The 17,810-nt window shown below is 33.9% G+C and overlaps 2 protein-coding genes and 1 long non-coding RNA gene across 4 annotated transcripts in view; 2 read left to right on the top strand and 1 right to left on the bottom strand.

Moving 5' to 3' along the window:
• Window positions 1-1,151: 1,151 nt before the first annotated feature.
• LOC124645184 (galactosylgalactosylxylosylprotein 3-beta-glucuronosyltransferase S-like) lies at window positions 1,152-16,707 on the bottom strand. The gene is made up of 4 exons (XM_047184957.1): window positions 16,374-16,707; window positions 10,787-11,041; window positions 10,419-10,689; window positions 1,152-2,990 (listed from the first exon to the last, which is right to left on the bottom strand). Exons 1-4 carry the CDS (start codon window positions 16,469-16,471, stop codon window positions 2,577-2,579), a joined length of 1,038 nt encoding a protein of 345 aa, XP_047040913.1. The 5' UTR covers window positions 16,472-16,707; the 3' UTR covers window positions 1,152-2,576.
• LOC124645187 lies at window positions 3,613-5,237 on the top strand. Its single transcript, XR_006986173.1, has 2 exons — window positions 3,613-4,063; window positions 4,262-5,237. It is a non-coding gene; the product is annotated as an uncharacterized LOC124645187 (long non-coding RNA).
• Window positions 16,708-17,370: 663 nt separating the features above from the next.
• The window catches only part of LOC124645178, a 48,592-nt gene continuing 48,152 nt past the window's right edge, over window positions 17,371-17,810 (top strand). For both annotated transcript variants that reach the window (XM_047184943.1, XM_047184944.1), the window contains exon 1: window positions 17,371-17,525. The gene's annotated coding sequence lies outside the window, so the exon portion shown is untranslated. The remainder of the gene's footprint in view (window positions 17,526-17,810) is intronic.

The following is a 17,810-nucleotide window of genomic DNA, read 5'->3' as shown; positions in this document are numbered from 1 at the left end:
AATCGACGGTATTGTGTCACCATTTCATTAAAGTTGTCTCAAAAGGGCTTCAGCGTGTTGGCTTCGGCCCCACGTTTGCCTCCCAAAAATTCGGAACTCTGTAGTCCCGAGGTCTGGAAGAGACATACAAAATAATAATGAGATATAACGCAACAAAGTCGGAGAGTGAGGGCTCGTGACGCCACGTCTAAGTATGTAAAATTTGTACTAAGCAGTGACTTAACGAAGCGTTGTTGTATCTTCGTTATTATTTGTTTGTGAGAGAGAGAGAAAAGAAAAATACGTGTCCATTATTTTAGGATAGGATTCACCATACCTATTTCATAACATTCATTTCTATACATTTCAAGTGTAGTATTGCTCTTGAAGTTTCATATCAGGTGTTCCAGATCTTCGATGTTTATACATCAATAGAGAGTGCTTATCAGATTGAACCACTTTTGCTAAAACGTCATATCTTCATATGCTATAGTCTAGCTGGACTCCTGGAGTTCCACATCAGGTGTTTTACACCTTCAATTTGTATAAGTCAACAGAGAGTGCTTATCAGATTGAACAACTTTTGCTAAAACGTCATACCTCTATATGCTATAGTCTAGCTGGGCACCTGGAGTTCCACATCAGGTGTTTTAGATCTTCAATTTGTATAAGTCAATAGAAAGTGCTTATCAAATTGAACAACTTTTGCTAAAACGCCATACCTGTATATGGTACAGAGAAGCTGGGCTCTTGGGGTTCCACATCAGGTGTTCCAGATCTTCAAATTTATTATCTCAACTAAAAATGCTCATCACATGAAACAATTTTTGCCATGGCACCATTTTTATATCTCTTATAGTTTTGTTGGTCTGTTGGAGTTCTGCATCAGGTCTTCAAGTTTCGAAGATATATTATAGCCTATATGTTGACCAGGCTTAATACTGATACAACAAAGAAAAAATCATTGAAATCCGTTCAGTAGTTCCGAAGATTAGCGTGTACAAACAAACAGACATACAGACATACAGACATACAGACATACAGACAAACAGACAGAATTTTTTTTTTGGATTTGTGCTCCATTACTGTTTCTAAACCCCACCCAATTATTATTTTTTAAATATATTCAATGTACAGACACAGTTTTTTTACAGATTTATTATATGTATAGATGTCTCTTATTTTGTTTTATTATTCATAAATTTTGTTTGACCTTGAAGTAAACAGAATTATGCATTCTTTTTTAATATTGCACAGTTTTGTTCAACTGTATATAAATAAATAAATGTTTTCTTTAGGTTAACAACATAATTATTAATTAAGCATGTAAACTGATCATTTTAATCTATTATTAAGAGTTGTATATGTTAAGTATTTACACTTGAAGAGTAATTTCAGCATTTTTACTTTTTCAGTGCTTGTGTTGCATATATCAATTCTGTTTGAACTGAAACTATTATATGGAAAATATTTACGCTACATACAACTTTTTTTATCACAACGTGCCACAGTGATTACAATATGTAGACAGTTTGACTTTCACAAACTAATCTTGTTTTAATCAATCTTATTAAAGACCTTAGATAAAGGATTTACTTACAAATCCCAGAAGAAAATCTTTCGCTTGATCGCTTATTCTTAAATAATTTATTAATTCTATCTAACATCACACTGTATTTAAACACTATCCGTCTTACCACAAAAACTTTTAAACGTCAGTTTAAGCCTTGTCTAAAAAAATGTCAAATTACGACGTTGACATATGGTTCATTTTGCAGCCAAATTTTTTTTAGACAAGTGTAAAACACGTGTTAAAGTTTTTGTAGTAAGGCCATATATATTCAAGTTTCCTTTTGTTACATGTATTATATAAGTTTAGCTAATTTGTAACGAATTACTATTATAAACAATTACAATAGTTTGCCACTAATATTGCGTAGATTACATAATTGTAAGTTCTTATCATTTTAATGTATTTTCGTGTTCGTTTTGGTCGGAAATTATTTGCAGAAACCCAAACCTGTGATAAACTTATAACTGAGATAAGTCATTTTGTACGTGTTTGTAAATTTTAGTTTTTGCAACAATATTTAACATGCTTAAGCTACAACTGATCTACCGACTGTCTTATAGACATAATCCTATCGAATTAATTTTAATAGTCTTTGAAATAATCAGTTATTTCGAGATCGTTGTTTATTTTAGAATTACTACGTCAACAGTTACTTACATGTTTTTTGTTTGTTCTTGTGTAAAAAAAAAAATACAATTTGGACACTAAATGATAACACCAACACGGTCGAAAAATATATCATTTATCGCTTGTTTTATGCAGGTACTATCTTATATTGTTTTTTTCATAGCAAGGTTTTAATATTAAACTGAACTAAAACGACAAGTTGGCTTCACGTGTTGACCATTAAAAATAAAGTCAAGTTAAAGTCTAACTAAGACATGAATAAAAAAAACATTTCTATATTGTTACTTTGTTCACTAGATACGGTTAAACTTTTAGGGCAGTAACAACGCAACGCGGTTTCATTAAAGTACTAGCGAGGTATCCTCAATATTATGACGACGAGTGTGCAAATCACACATTACGACAGCCCACTCAAAGTTTCATATTTCCTACGATCCCTTATAATATAAGTCTTTGAACCGTTATCAGGAAAAACGCTAGCCATACCTAACCTAGAAGTTTCTTTAAGTAGATTGACGAAATAATCGTACTTAGGGGATGTTATATCGATTTGGTCGACATCAATTCTTAGCGAAGGTTTTTTGTAAGGTGCTGTTTTGGTGTGCCAGACTAAGACCTTGGAGCAGTTTGAAGCTAGGGGTTCAATGTCATTGAGGGTGAGGCCGAGGCTTACCAGGAACCTATCTTCTTCGTGGCCAGCGATGTACGGCATAGAAGCAGAGGGTTTTAGGTACTCTATGTTGATTGCGAAGCCTGCCATGTCAACTGGGTATGTACGGGAGCCGTGCCACGAGTCGAAGAATGCCACAACCTGGAATTTTGAAGAGAAGATCTATTATAACATAGAAAGTAGCACAATAGTACAATTAAATAGTGTTAAAAAGAGAATAGAATAATGAGTGATTGTTCTTCCATTACAATTATAGAGAAATAAAGGAGATTGCCACGGGGCAGGTCCCTTTTGTGGTATCGTGTGCCTGAATGGAATAATAACCTAAAAATATTGTTTATTTTTTTGTTTCCAAATTATTTTTTATACAATTTCTTTCACCCTGGGAATAAAGTTAAAATTAATTAATAGTTAAACATTACGTCGACATCCGTTTGATTGGTAAACAAAAAAAAGTTGCCAGATATCAAATAACTATTGAAAATTACGTATTTTAATCAATAGAGTAATCGATATCAAAACAAAACAGTTATTAAAAATAAAAAAATACAATTATTTTTAATTATTATTCTAACTATATTCATGATAAGTCTATATTGTTGAACAGATAAGATAAGATAGATAAGATAAGAGCGATTTTAAATTAAAATAAAAGCCTTACGTAATTTAAAAACTTAAATCGATTTATTAATGATTAAATATAATTGCTCTGGCAACATTTACTTGCGCATGTCACATCACTTTGACGTTCGTACTTCGTTCGTTGTGTGTTCGTGATTGCTTTGTATAATACGTTGAGTTTTGAATTCCGTATTTACTTAGTTATTATTTACGATACGTGCCTTTCTGCTACCACCGAGTTGAGCTAATAAGTTCCTCGCGTACTTACTTTATGTTTTGTGAGATAATTGACTCCTCTTTGTGAGATATTGACTCTAAGTGCTTGACTCTTGTTTGTGCTGTTCTTTGTGAGATAAAGTGCTATTCTTGGAGAACAATTTGACTCTTAGTGAAATCCTTGTGTGATATTGAACTCCCGAACTGTTTTTGTCAGAACTATGTCTACCCCAGCCAGAAGTCGGGCACACCGCCTGTCTTACCGACGCTGTATTAACTGTTCCCTTTTACTAGCGTCTAATTTACGCCGGTATACAGTTGAGGAGTTGAACGAGCAAATGACAGTTCTTCTACGAACTTGGACAACGCCTACACCTGTAAGTTATCGTGTGCATAAACAATAATAATTATTGTGGACAATATAAATATAGTGGTTAAATGCATTATGCAAACTCAAAATAACATTTGATTAGAGTAAACTTAGCACTGTAAACTTAGTTCTTTATGAGAGTTTATGTATTTACAAGTTTAAGCAGTTATAAATATAGAATAGTATAGAATATAATCTTTTCCAGGTAACGTCAGATGATATCCTATGTATTGAATGTTATTTGCTGTTGCAAGAAAGGATATTGTCAAATATAACTGGATCCCACGAGGATATATCACCTGCATATGGTCACTTAAATGTTTGTTATGGATGTGGTATCTCTGTTGCAAGTCGGAGAACCCACAGAGTTGAGTTAGACTGTCCACAACGTAGCATGATTTTAAGATGGACTTTAGCACATCTGGTGAGTATTATTTAATAACATTCTGTATCATCACGCCTATAATCCCCAATCACAAGCGTGACGACGATTAGGCAGAGGTGTACCTAACAGTACACAATACATTTTGTCAGTTATGTTCTAAGTAATAACGGTGAGACCATGCAATCAACCAGGCACAAACCCAGTATTCCAGGCTCTTCTGGTTACTACTCATGAAATCTTAATGGAAATACCCAGAAACCCAATCCTGGAACTGAACCTGAGATCTCATACCCTGCAATTGTGTTTAACATTTTCTAAATAATGTTTCAGAAAAAATGCTGCATAGTTTATTTCTAATTGATGCTATTTTTATTCATATGCTTGCACAATAACAATATAGGGTTTGGTACCTATTCTGATATTCACTAATACCAACTATTTCATTTTAGGTTCCACATTTACAAAAAGTGTGCATTCCTTGCTGGTTAGCAGCAACTCGGGAGACGAGACGTTTGGAGGTTCAAGATTCAAACAGACCTGCAAGGGTCATGGATGCAGCTCTATCTTCATTAGAAGACCCCGAGATACCTGAACCACCTCCAATGCCAGCTCCAACATCTCAACCACAACAAGCATTACGAGTTCAATCTAAGATTAACTCACAAAAGTATAAACGAGTTGCTGCAGCTTCTCGTCACTGTATGTTTGTAGGCTGTGATAATGATGAACGTCTTTTAGTACCTATGACTATAAAGGAACTGTTGTTATTGCAGTACAATATATATATACCTTTAAATGCTAGAATCTGTCATCACCATTTATATAGCAATCAGTGGGATGAACTGACTACCAACCTAAATGACTTTACTAGCTTTCAAGTTGATGATATATTTTCCATACTGGAAAGAGCTTCTCAAAGAAGTTTAGATTTTAATAATATTGCAGCAATGGATGCACATTTACGCCATTATTGGCTGGGACTTACAGAGATGCAGTTTAATGAAATATTAAATAGCCTTCCTACTTTACATAATAAGGTTAGAAATCCTAGCCTTGCATTAAGCACATTTCTTGTTAAACTTAGGACAGGGGACAGCAACCAAAGACTGGCAACTCTTTTTCAATTGCCACGATCTACATTAGAAAAAAAAATGAACATTGTTAGGGAATGTTTAAAAGAACATTTTGTACCAATGCATTTGGGAGTTAATCACACTAATATACAAAATGTGGCCTCACGTAACAGGACTATTCCTGAAGGTCTATTCGGAGACAGTAGCATGGCTCCAGATTCTAAACCTGCTATTGTCATATGTGATGGTACATATGTTTATGTACAGAGTAGTAGTAACTACAAATATCAGAAACAGACATAAAGTCTACACAAATATAATAATTTGGTTAAACCCTTTTTAATCACATGTTGTGATGGATATATTTTAGAGTGCATTGGACCATATGAAGCAACAAAAAATGACTCGACAATCATGAGTGATCTATTTCGTAATGAAAGTGGTCCAATGCGCTCATTTTTTAGACAGGGGGATGTCTTTATATTGGATAGGGGATTTAGAGACGTGATCCCTGAACTCCAAAGCTATAATTATAAAACATACATGCCTGAGTCATTATTGGAAGGTGAATTTCAATTGACCACTGACCAAGCAAACAAGTCTAGGTGTGTGACTATGTGTAGATGGGTAGTTGAAATTGTAAATGGTCGCATCAAAAGAGACTACAAACTGTTTCGACAAGAATATTTTAACAGAGCATCAACACACCTTATGGATGATTTTAAAATTGTTTGTGCCCTTTTGAATAAATTCCACCCAACAATTGAAGATAGACCTGACGCTGCAGAGTATGTGCAAATTGCTCAGGCGAGATTAAACAGTAGTAATTATTTGGGGGAATTTATTCGAAGGGATAACATCAATAGGAGACGTACGGTTTTCCAAAACATAGACAGCAATGCTCCCCATTTAGATCATTTTCCAAGATTAACTTTAGATGATTTAAGAAGATTTGCATTGGGATCTTACCAATTAAAACAGGCTAGATCCTATTATGGGGAGCACATAAGAAGTAATGGTACTTATAATGTTGAAGTAAGCAATGATGTCTTGGAAGAGGATTTGCCCTTAATATTGGGTCAAAATAATTATTTAATTAGGACTAGAATTAAGTCCCGCCATGTGAGCCATAAAACATATTACTCTTATTTGTTGATAAGTAGAGATGAAGATCGGGCAAATTCTTTAGAAAGTATCATTGCTTACTATTGTAACTGTCTAGTGGGTAACCGTACGGTAGGGTGTTGTGCTCATACTATGACAGTATTGTGGTATTTAAGCTGGGGCCGCTTCAACAATGTGAGTGCTCCAGCTCAATCTTTGGACGAAATATTTTATGAAGAATAAATAGTTTATTCATGTTTTGTTTTTTTTTTATTTCCCTTGATATTACTAAAATAATAATAACTATCAATAACGGTAATTATGAGTCTATACTAATATTATAAAGAGGAAAGATTTGATTAGGTAGGCTATAATTTATCCGGGTATGGAAAGGTGTTCCCGGGGACGCGGGTGTAACCGCGGGAAACACATAATAACAATTCCATTACTTTATGCATAAATAGAGACATAATTCCATGGTACTGCTATTTACAGTACATATTTCTATGCTCATAGTGATCTATAGTCCATGTCAATTTCTAATTATAACCTATATTCTTAAAACAGAAAAATAATGATATCTCTTGAACCAGGGTGAATAAATGAAAAAAGGTTTCTGATTATGAAAATGCAATGTTTTTCCTATTAGTTAAAATAAAAATCTTCAGGGCACAAACATTTTTCACTGGGACCCAACTTCCCTTACAAAACGGGCAATCTCCTTTATAAAGGACACTCGTGTAATTATATTAGGTATTACGTAATTCGCAAAGCAGATAACAATACGACAATTAGCAAAATAATTTAAAAATCGCACAGTTACTATACAGAAGCATTTATCAGTATTCAATAATGTATGAAATTCAAGTCATTCAGAATGATTCCTAAATATTTGTAAGGCTTGTGCTGAATGCTAATTGTAAGTAGATAAAAATTACCTAGAGGTAATTGAAAAGAAAAACCAGTATGTTATACAATAATTATATACTTTTGATAGACGTTTTACGCCACTTCTCAGAAATAACTTAGGATGGTGAGGGGCGGGCGTTTTGGGGATATCATGTAATTTTGACGTTTGAAAAGTGCTATTTTTCAGCCTACTTAAAATAAATGCTTTTTTAATTTGGCTACGTATATTTATAAACACTTCGTTTCTCATAGTTACCTAGTTTTTAATGACTAACTATTAATTGTTAATTACCTGCTATTGATATTAATATAAGCGCTTATACACCTGAAGCAGATTCTGAGACAAACAATAGATCAGCACTTATTTTCAGATAACAAAATTATTTCCAAAGTTGTGTAATAAAAAACATCTTCATACATATGTAAAAATTATTGCCACTTTTCGTTGTAATTTTATAACTCAAGGACGGTCTCATCCGTCCAAACCAAATATTTTGGCTTTGTTTAGACTATTGAGAAGTTGGTTTATGTGTAACTAGCTTTTGCCCGCAACTTCGTTCGCGTGGAATAGTGACTACCAGCGGATTTTTGATTTGACCAATAGATGGCGCTATATGTCCGGAATTTTTTTTTTTTTTTTGTAGTAAAAACTATCCTATGTCCTTTCTCAAGTTTCAAACTATGTCCGTACCAAATTTCACACAAATCGGTTCAGTAGTTTAGGCGTGAAGAAAAGACAGACAGACAGACAGACAGAGAGTTACTTTCGCATTTATAATATTAGTTTGGATTTGCACAAAATCGGTCGAACGGTTCTTTATTTACCAAATTTTTTGTAACAAAATGGTAGCCTTATACGAGCCAATAGTTTAATATGACATATCATACTTTATTATCCAAACTAAATACTTAATTATAGAGACTTATTATAATTATTCTTGTTTACTACCTTATATTATGTGTAATACATATTTTTACACAATAGATTACAACGCCATAAGACATTTGAATTTATAATTTTTCCTCAAGGGTCGACCAACCCACTTGACACACGCAACAATTATAGCAAGTCAAAAACAATGGAGTAGGTCAACTGAATTAAATAACAGCCATGGTGAATGAAAAAAATAATGAGTCCGTCTTTTAGATAAAATAATGGACACGTATTTTTCCTCACAAAAAAACAACGAAGATATAATGCTTACTCTTTTAAAGTACAAATTTTACATAAAAGTGACATTTGCGATGTCACCCACAGTCTTTATATAATGCTTTATTATAGTTCGGCCATTCAGAGAATGCGTTCCTGACACGTCGCGATTGAACTGACGACGTAACTTTGCAATGGCGTTGCAGTTACGATAAAAATATTTTTGCTGGTTGTTTACCGTTTTAACAATTGAGGAGCATTAAAACAACATTATTATATCAATAATCAATGAATGTTATAATTTTGTGCCAAACTGAGTGTCAAATAACTTGGTAAACAATATTTTTCTAAATCTATACTGCGCTATTACAAGGTTATGTCAGCGGTTTATATTTTGTAGTGCTGTGCTAAAAATAACAGGCAAGTATCGTAATCTGTTCTTATACAGTTATAATATAAAATAATACGTTTTGATTTTCTTTTTAAGAATTGGAAAATAATGGACTATAAGACTTAATTATAACTTTTATGAAATATAAAAATAAAACTATGACCAAACCGCATTTTTATACTTAGATTAAAAATGGTAACCCCAAATGGCGTTATGGGCCGCCATTTTGTGACGCTAAAACAGTCGTCCGTTGTCGTTTCGTGCGCATAGACCACGTTTTTCAAGTGTTTTCGATCTGTTTTTATTTGATTACCCGGCTTTTGTTAGACCGAGATATCAGGATTGATTCTGTTATTGATAATAATATAATTATACATGTAGGCGAAGATGATGATGAAGACACCACCTCCTCAAGCAAATCGGAGTCTGATTAATATTCTGTTCGCACATTCAATTCAATGTACTTGTAACAAAGAATAAATAAAACAATTTTATTATATGAATATTACCTTTTTTTGGTTTCCACTTAAATAACTAAAATATAAAACAAATGATTCCGCCAATTTAAAACGAAAATAATCTTAAAATAATGCGGCGGTTCATTTTGAAGGAACGGTAACGAACTCAGTGTTATGTTGTGCCCATCACTAGTCGTGACTAACTGATAGGTGTCAGGAACGCATTCTCTGAACGGCCGAAGTATAATATAAAAAACACGTATACAACATTTTTTGATAACCTAATGACGGACTAATCAGAATCATTATTTTTTAACTCTGTCCTTAAGCCTATTGAATTGAAGTAGCATAGCAGGGGAAGTAATGGCTCGCGGCGATATCTATTTCAGGAGTTTTAAATACAGATACAGATCTATTCTGTTTTAGAGGTCAGGTGCAGATCTATCTCCAAGAATTTATAAGTGGCAGTCGCTCTACAAGAAACGTTGATACTCAGCTGCATGCAGACTGCAAAGCTACATTAACATCGATTAAAAAGGCGAGGCAGATGAAATGATAATAATCATTACAGTGATTGAGCATAGCATGCAGGTATATCATAGGTGCTATATTTAAAGTAGGTAACAAGTTACAACGCGAAATGGGGACGCGTAGGGTCTGCAATCGCATCCCTCTTCTATATTCTATAAATATGACTCAGAAATGTAATATGAATAAAGTCGCAGGTTTTTGCAGCAAAGCTTAGTGAAATCTCCCATTAAATCTAAAGTACAACACAAAATCGCAGATAACTTGCAAAAAAGCTCCGTGAATTTGGACTGTAAAAAATGTTCGAAAATTCTAATACGCAGGCAAAAAACTAAATTGACAAAAATAAGAAAATTTTACCAACCTTTCCATCTTTAACAATAGGCGTAGAAACCCCATAGCTTCCAATCAGGCCGACAGGGAACATAGAAACCTTCTTCGTCTGCCGTATTTCATCAAAGAGTTTGAGGTCAATTGTATTATCATCATCACCGAAGTACAGAACTCCCTCGCGCACATTGTCTCTGAGCCAGCCCAAAGCTGCACGGCGGTTGGACACTCCTCGGGGAAAGTTCTTTTCTTTGTACGCAAAAGGCTTTGGGCTTGAAATGTGGGTGTATGGCAGACCTGAACGCCTAGAATGAGACGTTACATTTATGTTTTCATTATTTAAATAAATAAATAATAAAAGGCAGCAACTGTTTAAAATTCACAAAAACAACAGATACTAACTTGAGTATTTCCAAAACGATGTCAGAGCATATTGGCTGGTCGTCAGCCACGATCCAGTGAATCCTGGGCACATGCATCAAGGTGTGTGCCAATCTGGTGAGCTCCGGCACCTGAGCTGGTCGAGGGTACGTTGGCGTTACGAAGTATATCATCTTCAAGTCCGAAGTCTTGTTCAGGTGGTTCCTCTCATCTTTGAAGTTCTCGTAACATAGTTTGTTTTTTACTTTCAAGGGTATGCCTTGAGCTTCGCCGGAACTGTGCCAAAATAAAAAGACTGGGTTATTTTTTATTTAAATTATAGTTTGAAGCCTTATGTAATGTTATCGAAAATATTTTATGTACAATATTATGGCAGTGCCAACTATGACAAAAATCTAACTACGATTATGTAGACTTGACATGATGTAGCACAAACGCATTGGTAGTAGGTACGTAGATTATAACATGAATAGGTAGGAAAAAGCTATTTTACGCATCAAGTGATAAACATGAGTCATCGTCAGGTAGCAAACATAGTTTACAGGAAAGTTTTCCTCAATGCGATATTTTCGTATTATCCCCTGGGCCATAACATTACGATGAATACAGGCACGTATTACGTGAAAATTCTCTGCTAATGACGCAATATCTAAAGCGGTTAATAGAATTCCATGACAAGAGTCACAATATGCTAACAAGGGCTGGATAAAGGAAAAAATAAAACAAATTGAGTATCGTATCGACAAAGCTGCGCTTCACCGAGCAGGCTGATAAAACCTACAAAAAAGATAGGTGGAATTTTATTAAAACTCCTACTCTTACCTACTATAAAGTACAGCTAATTAATGAAGTTGCATAATTAACGACAGTTTTTAATATATTTTTTGTGAACCATTTATAGACAAAAGATGATTGACAAGATGGTCAGTAGTCACCCATCCGCGGACCGGAAGCGCCATGGTCCATCGACCCGTGTATTGGTTACTTAGCCAGGAGATACTCGATTTAAAAAAAATAGCTGTGAAACTTAATATTTTTCTCGTTATTGGCAACTGCATTTATGTGCAAAAGTGAGTGCATACGACCGCAAAATTATTATCTGGTACGTTCGTACTATCGAACTTTTGACATCGAATTTCCTGTAGTTTCGCTAGATGTGATCTACTTGGTGATGGTCTTTCATTGTTATCTTTCAATCGATTTTGTTGCAAGGTCGATGGAATCGGGCATGATGATTGCTATACCGATTTTGTAGTTTTTTAGGAGTGCAGACTAAACACTAGGCCGTCAGTTTTTTTTTTAATCTTTGATTCAATCCAAGTTAGTCGGTCTGATACCGGGCAAATACTTGATCGTTTATATGTGCATACTCCCATACATCTTCATACTTATCGAGCGCCCGGTCAAGCTGTGAGCCAACTAAAAAGACTGCAATGTGCTCGAACCATAACGCGTCTTTCTTACTTTTTTATTAGTTGCTTCGAAAATAAAACATTTATTATGATAATGCCCATGTTTTTTTTTTTCTTAATGGCCTTATAGCTTTTTCTCGCTATTAAAGCAGAGATCGGCATCGAATTGGACCAGCTCTCGTAGTTGTTCGGTATTTAGGGATCTATCAGACAGGGAGCGGTCAGTTTTGCGTTCGAGCTCTACTACTATTCTACTTGACCGACGCGGTCAGAATGCCTCCTGTATGAGTAGGTATATCTATGTAACGTAATATGACACAAAGAACGCAAAACTCACCGCTTGACCGCGTGACCGCTCCTTGTCTGATAGATCTCTTAGGGAAACACTCAATTTTTTAGCTAAATTGAAGGATGTATTTCAATAACATAGCAGCTTTTGAGAAAAATGGTGAAAAGAGATCAGAGAAGATAACTCACATACTATAAGAGTCAAAGGAAAAAACATTTTGTCACTAAGTCTACTTTTAAGTGTAAGATTCCAAAATATTTTGCACCAGAGTAATATGAGTCAGTAACAAATGATTCACTTTTTTCCCTAATCAAATTAACTTTGTTTAACAATTAATCAGAGCTTATCAGTAGTTAGTAGTTAAATCCTATAAAAATATAATTAAGGCCTACCAGGAAAAAAAACCAAATGCTGTATGTATGTACCATTTTATCTATGTGGTTTTGCACTTGCATTGTATAACTTTCTCAGGGAAAACTGTAAACAATTGTTTTTTTAAGAGTGTCTTGTATGGAGTATCTTGCAGGCTCTGGCTTGATGTTTCGAAAGAGCTGTGATAGGATTTTTTGAAGTAAAAAAAAAATAACTCTGACAAGACAAATAAATAATATTTTATGAGAGTAGTAAAATTTCCAATCCAGCGAAATATCACATCATCTGTCTAGCCTTTCTCTCAATTATGTATGGGTCGGCTTCGGTCTACCAGTAACAACCAGTGTTTCACATGGAGTGGTAGCCTATCTGACCTCCTCAACCCAGCTACCCGGGCAACCCAATAAGTAAGACTAGTTGTCAGACTTTCTGGTTTCTGATTACTCGTAACTGCCAAAAATGATGATAGATGATGATGATTCATATCTAAGAAAATAAGTACAGTACATTATTAAGAGGAAAATAAATTAGCAATAGTTAAGATTTGATTAGTCACTGCCACCTGTGACTAATCGGGCTAGACAACAATCATGTATTTTATAATAAGCTTATTAGATAATAATTGCTAACATAATATGCAATAGGGAAAATTTTATCTTATTTTGGCTATGGAATAACCACTTTTGAAGTAGGTACATGACAATATTGACAATGATGTTTCTTTTTTATGTCCATGATAAGATTAAAGTAGTGTAGTAATTAACAATTACAACTGTTTTAATGTGTTTGGAGTACATCAGACAAAACAGGGTAATAAACAGGAAGAGGCACAAAGACATGATAATAACTATAAGTTTGTTTGTATTTCTGTTTTCATTATGATTTATGTGAAATTACTTAACTCATGTAATCGTGTTCATCCTGTTGGCAATCCTAAATAAATAGATAATCAAATTCAACACTCCATGGAACTACAAAAACTATGAATAGATTGTAAAAAAATGCTTTTGCTTCCAATGGCTCACTGTGCTATGACTCACTATCTGCTCATTATCTAGACAAACTGAAACTATAATTAAAAATTAAACTGTTATATACTAAAATAAAAATAAATAGATAAGAAATAAGCTAAAACAAAAATAAGATTCATGTAATGAAAATTAACAATATTTCTGTTATATGTATAAACTGGATTTTTATCTATTTTAAACAAAAACACTTTTTTTCACTTTGCTTTTATTAGTTGTAAGATGAAAAATCAAAAGAAAATGTGTACCTAATAGAGTACCTATATCTATCTATTTAAAATGAAATACCTACATAAGTATTCTATATTGTATTCTGTACCGCATACAAAATCAATAAACTGGTCTCAAATAAGGAATTTAATATTCAATTTGATACAAAATTTTATAAGATCTCATCAAATACAAATATAAATATTCTTTACTGTGGTACATGGTGGTGTCGTGGTGGCCTAGTGGAGTTGTGGTGGCCTAGTGGAGTCGTGGTGGCCTAGTGGGTAAAGGACCAACCTCTCAAGTATGAGGGCGCGGGTTCGATCCCAGGTCAGGCAAGTACCAATGCAATTTTTCTAAGTTTGTATGTACTTTCTAAGTATATCTTAGACACCATGGACTGTGTTTCGGATGGCACGTTAAACTGTAGGTCCCGACTGTCACTGAACATCCTTGGCAGTCGTTACAGGTAGTCAGAAGCCAGTAAGTCTGACACCAGTCTAACCAAGGGGTATCGGGTTGCCCGGGTAACTGGGTTGAGGAGGTCAGATAGGCAGTCGCTTCTTGTAAAGCACTGGTACTCAGCTGAATCCGGTTAGACTGGAAGCCGACCCCAACATGATTGGGAAAGGGCTCGGAGGATGATGATTGTGGTACATAGGTAAACAATGTAAAATCAAGTACATTCATATTTCATATTCACCAGCATTATGCTCATTAAGCTTAATTTTTATATTTTTCCTCATAGGAATGAATCATTATTTATTTTTGTTACACCTGCAGTGGGAAATTGTATAGGTTTTAATAAAAAAAAAAAAATGAATTTAATGTTAGTCTGTTAGTTACAAGTTTCCATATTTGAGGGATGAATAAAATAAAGGTCTTCCAGTTTATAGCCTAACAATAGAAAATATTTACAAAAATGTTTGTACTGCAGTAAATGTTTAATGAGTTAAGTTAAAGGAGATGGACTTCTAATTTCACTTTGTTTCTTTTTAAGCATACATGGCACATAATTAAAATTTACGATATAATGATTAAAAAGTATATGGAAAATATAATTAATCCATAGCTCTAGTTTGTCCTGAACTTAAGTAATCTATGTGAGATTTGTATGTTATGTAAATTAATTATAGATAGTTCAACTCAGATTTGCGCGCGGCCCTATGTGTGCGTCGGCTTGTAAATATACAACTTTCATTCGTGTGACAGTGACGTCGTCCGAGCATGACGTGTTCTCATCGCTTTTGTTATGGGTACAGTCGTTTACGAAAATGTCTAGTTCTTCACGGAGAAAATGTTTTAAGGAGTCAGGTAGCGTTTCAAAAAAATGAAACAACATTCAAAGCTTTTTATTATTACATTTTACAGTTTATCATTATTTTCTCATACGGCTTTTCAAATTGACATTGACAGTATCTAAGAAATAAATGAAGTGAAATATCTAAGATGAATTAAATACTCCTTACATATTTTCTAGCTCGGGGTACGCGGACAATAAATAAATGTGTGGACTAAGAATGTAAAAGACCTATAATTTAGTATAATAATGGAAACAAAATGTGTGGGGAATTTTAAAAAATTATATTGCTTCGCATAATGTCGACCAAAATAAGACGGAAATAATGAAACTCATAAATGAACGTTTAAGTCAAATTGATGAAGGGATGTTGGGTAATACTTGTCGACATGTACAAAAGAAAAAAGAAGAATACTATAGCCATTTTGACATGGAGTCAGAATTTATAATTAACATTGGTGAAAGTAGCGAATCCGAAAATTCATCATTTGATTTTTCAAGTAGCGATACAGAATCATTATAAATAAATAAACTAAATTACGTAATAACTGTACTTTAAACAGCCGTATACAACCCCTAAATAACTGTATTTGTACCCGACTGTACCTCTTGTCACGCACACAAAGTCACTGTATATGTACAAGGGTTACCCACACATAGGGCCGCGCGCACGACTGAGTTGAACTTACTATAAATATGTGTAATTTAATATATATTTACTGATGCTATACAACAAATATTTATAATTAATGGGGATTTAAACGCGATAATATATATAAAAGAGCGATAACTTTACTAGTCCCGATTATTTATAGATAGGTATGCATACAAATAACGAAAGTTTAAAAAACCTTTACTATTCTTACAACAAACTTTAACTAAACAAAAAAACACTGCCTTGATAATAATGCGCTACTACGTAACATTAAATATCTAATTAATACGGCCTACAGTCCATGACATTAAGTTATTTGAAACTATTATAATAAATACTTACCTCACAATTTCCATGTTGGCCCAGAAGAAAACAAAAACTATTGCACTTAAAATTAACGCCATCGCAAATGTTTTTTTAAACAAATTAACAGATTTCATTATATATTTAAAAGTACCTGTTACAATAAAACAACTTTATTTTAAAATATTTTTCACACTAGCTAAGTTTTTAGAACATTATATGTTTATTTTTAAGCATGATTCCACTAACGTTTTAGACAAAACATGGAAATCCCACGCACGCTCTGCAAATAATAAATGTACTTAGCCATTTATTGTAATTTTAATTTCTGAATTTTCTGAGTCTGATTCTGTCATGACATCTATCAATTGAGGATGTCAATTGCCAACAACAAAAAGTAATTATCGACACATTTGGTTTTTGTAGCTGTGGAGATTATGAAATTATGTTTATTATTTTTGTTTAGGTGTATTTGAAAAGTGAAGGCCAAAATTATGTTCACTATCGATCGACATGAGAAAAGGAGTTATTTATCTAAAGTTCATTTCAGCTATCCAACTCTAAGGAGGACCCTAGACGGTCAATATAATTGCGCAACATTATACAATAAAACTGTTGGTTGCTAAAAATAATTCCACAGTTTTTAATAATACCCATTCAATATATCCCACAAACGTCAATTTTACAAAATATCGAATAAATTGACCGACTAGGAAGTGTCTCATACTAAAATGACCAAGGAGCTTGGGTATGGAGGTTAAGCTCAGAAACATTAACTCCTTTAAAAATGTGTTCTCAAATGTAAATGTGTTTTTTGTATATACGTGACAACACTCGACATTCATTACACTCTCATTTTTAACGCAATGGTTATTTATTGCACTTGTTTATTTAGAACTTGGTATCCAGTTCCAACCAGCATTATGGTATTCTTGGCCACAGTTCCTCTGAGCAACATGAAGTATCTCCAAAATAATTGATTAATTTTGTTCCTTACGTTGGCTGTTTTGATTCGTTGTCAACAACTTCAGTGTGGTGTTCCGATAGTGATTGCGCGTAGTGTTATTGTTTTGTGGAAAAAATTGTGAAACTTAACTAAATCCTATACGATCAGTGAAAATTTTCGGTTTAGTTTTTATCTCTCTTCATCTATATTTATTTTTTTCGGGGAATATGGCATTCTTGAGCGACGTAAGTACAATTTTATGCTACATCAACATCAGTGTATAGGGCGGTACAATCGTGTGGCAATTGACAGCATTTCTTGAATTACAGCATTTTTTATCAATAAAAATGATGATAATTCGTTGACAAACAACATAATAAAGCTATTTGGTGCATAGTACGGGTCCACATTTCGTTTTGAGGGAAGATTTTCGATGGTATCGGATATGCATCCTCCATATTTTACTGCTACGTGCATGGTACCAACTACATAATGATAGTAGCTATAGAGGCTTTTTTTGCTTGTGTGCC

Source organism: Helicoverpa zea, chromosome 31, assembly GCF_022581195.2.
Source record: "Helicoverpa zea isolate HzStark_Cry1AcR chromosome 31, ilHelZeax1.1, whole genome shotgun sequence".
In the NCBI taxonomy this organism is placed as follows: Eukaryota; Metazoa; Arthropoda; class Insecta; order Lepidoptera; family Noctuidae; genus Helicoverpa; species Helicoverpa zea.
Note: the sequence above shows the minus strand (reverse complement) of the source record. Positions and strands in the feature narration are given on the sequence as shown.

Bases quoted from the DNA above. Each gene is read 5' to 3' on its own strand.
- LOC124645184 (XM_047184957.1), bottom strand. From the start codon at position 16,471: ATGAAATCTGTTAATTTGTTTAAAAAAACATTTGCGATGGCGTTAATT. The intron at 10,690-10,786 runs GTTAGTATCTGT...GTCTCATTCTAG, and splicing joins ATCGTTTTGGAAATACTCAA to GCGTTCAGGTCTGCCATACA. The intron at 2,991-10,418 runs GTTGGTAAAATT...TCAAAATTCCAG, and splicing joins CTATTGTTAAAGATGGAAAG to GTTGTGGCATTCTTCGACTC.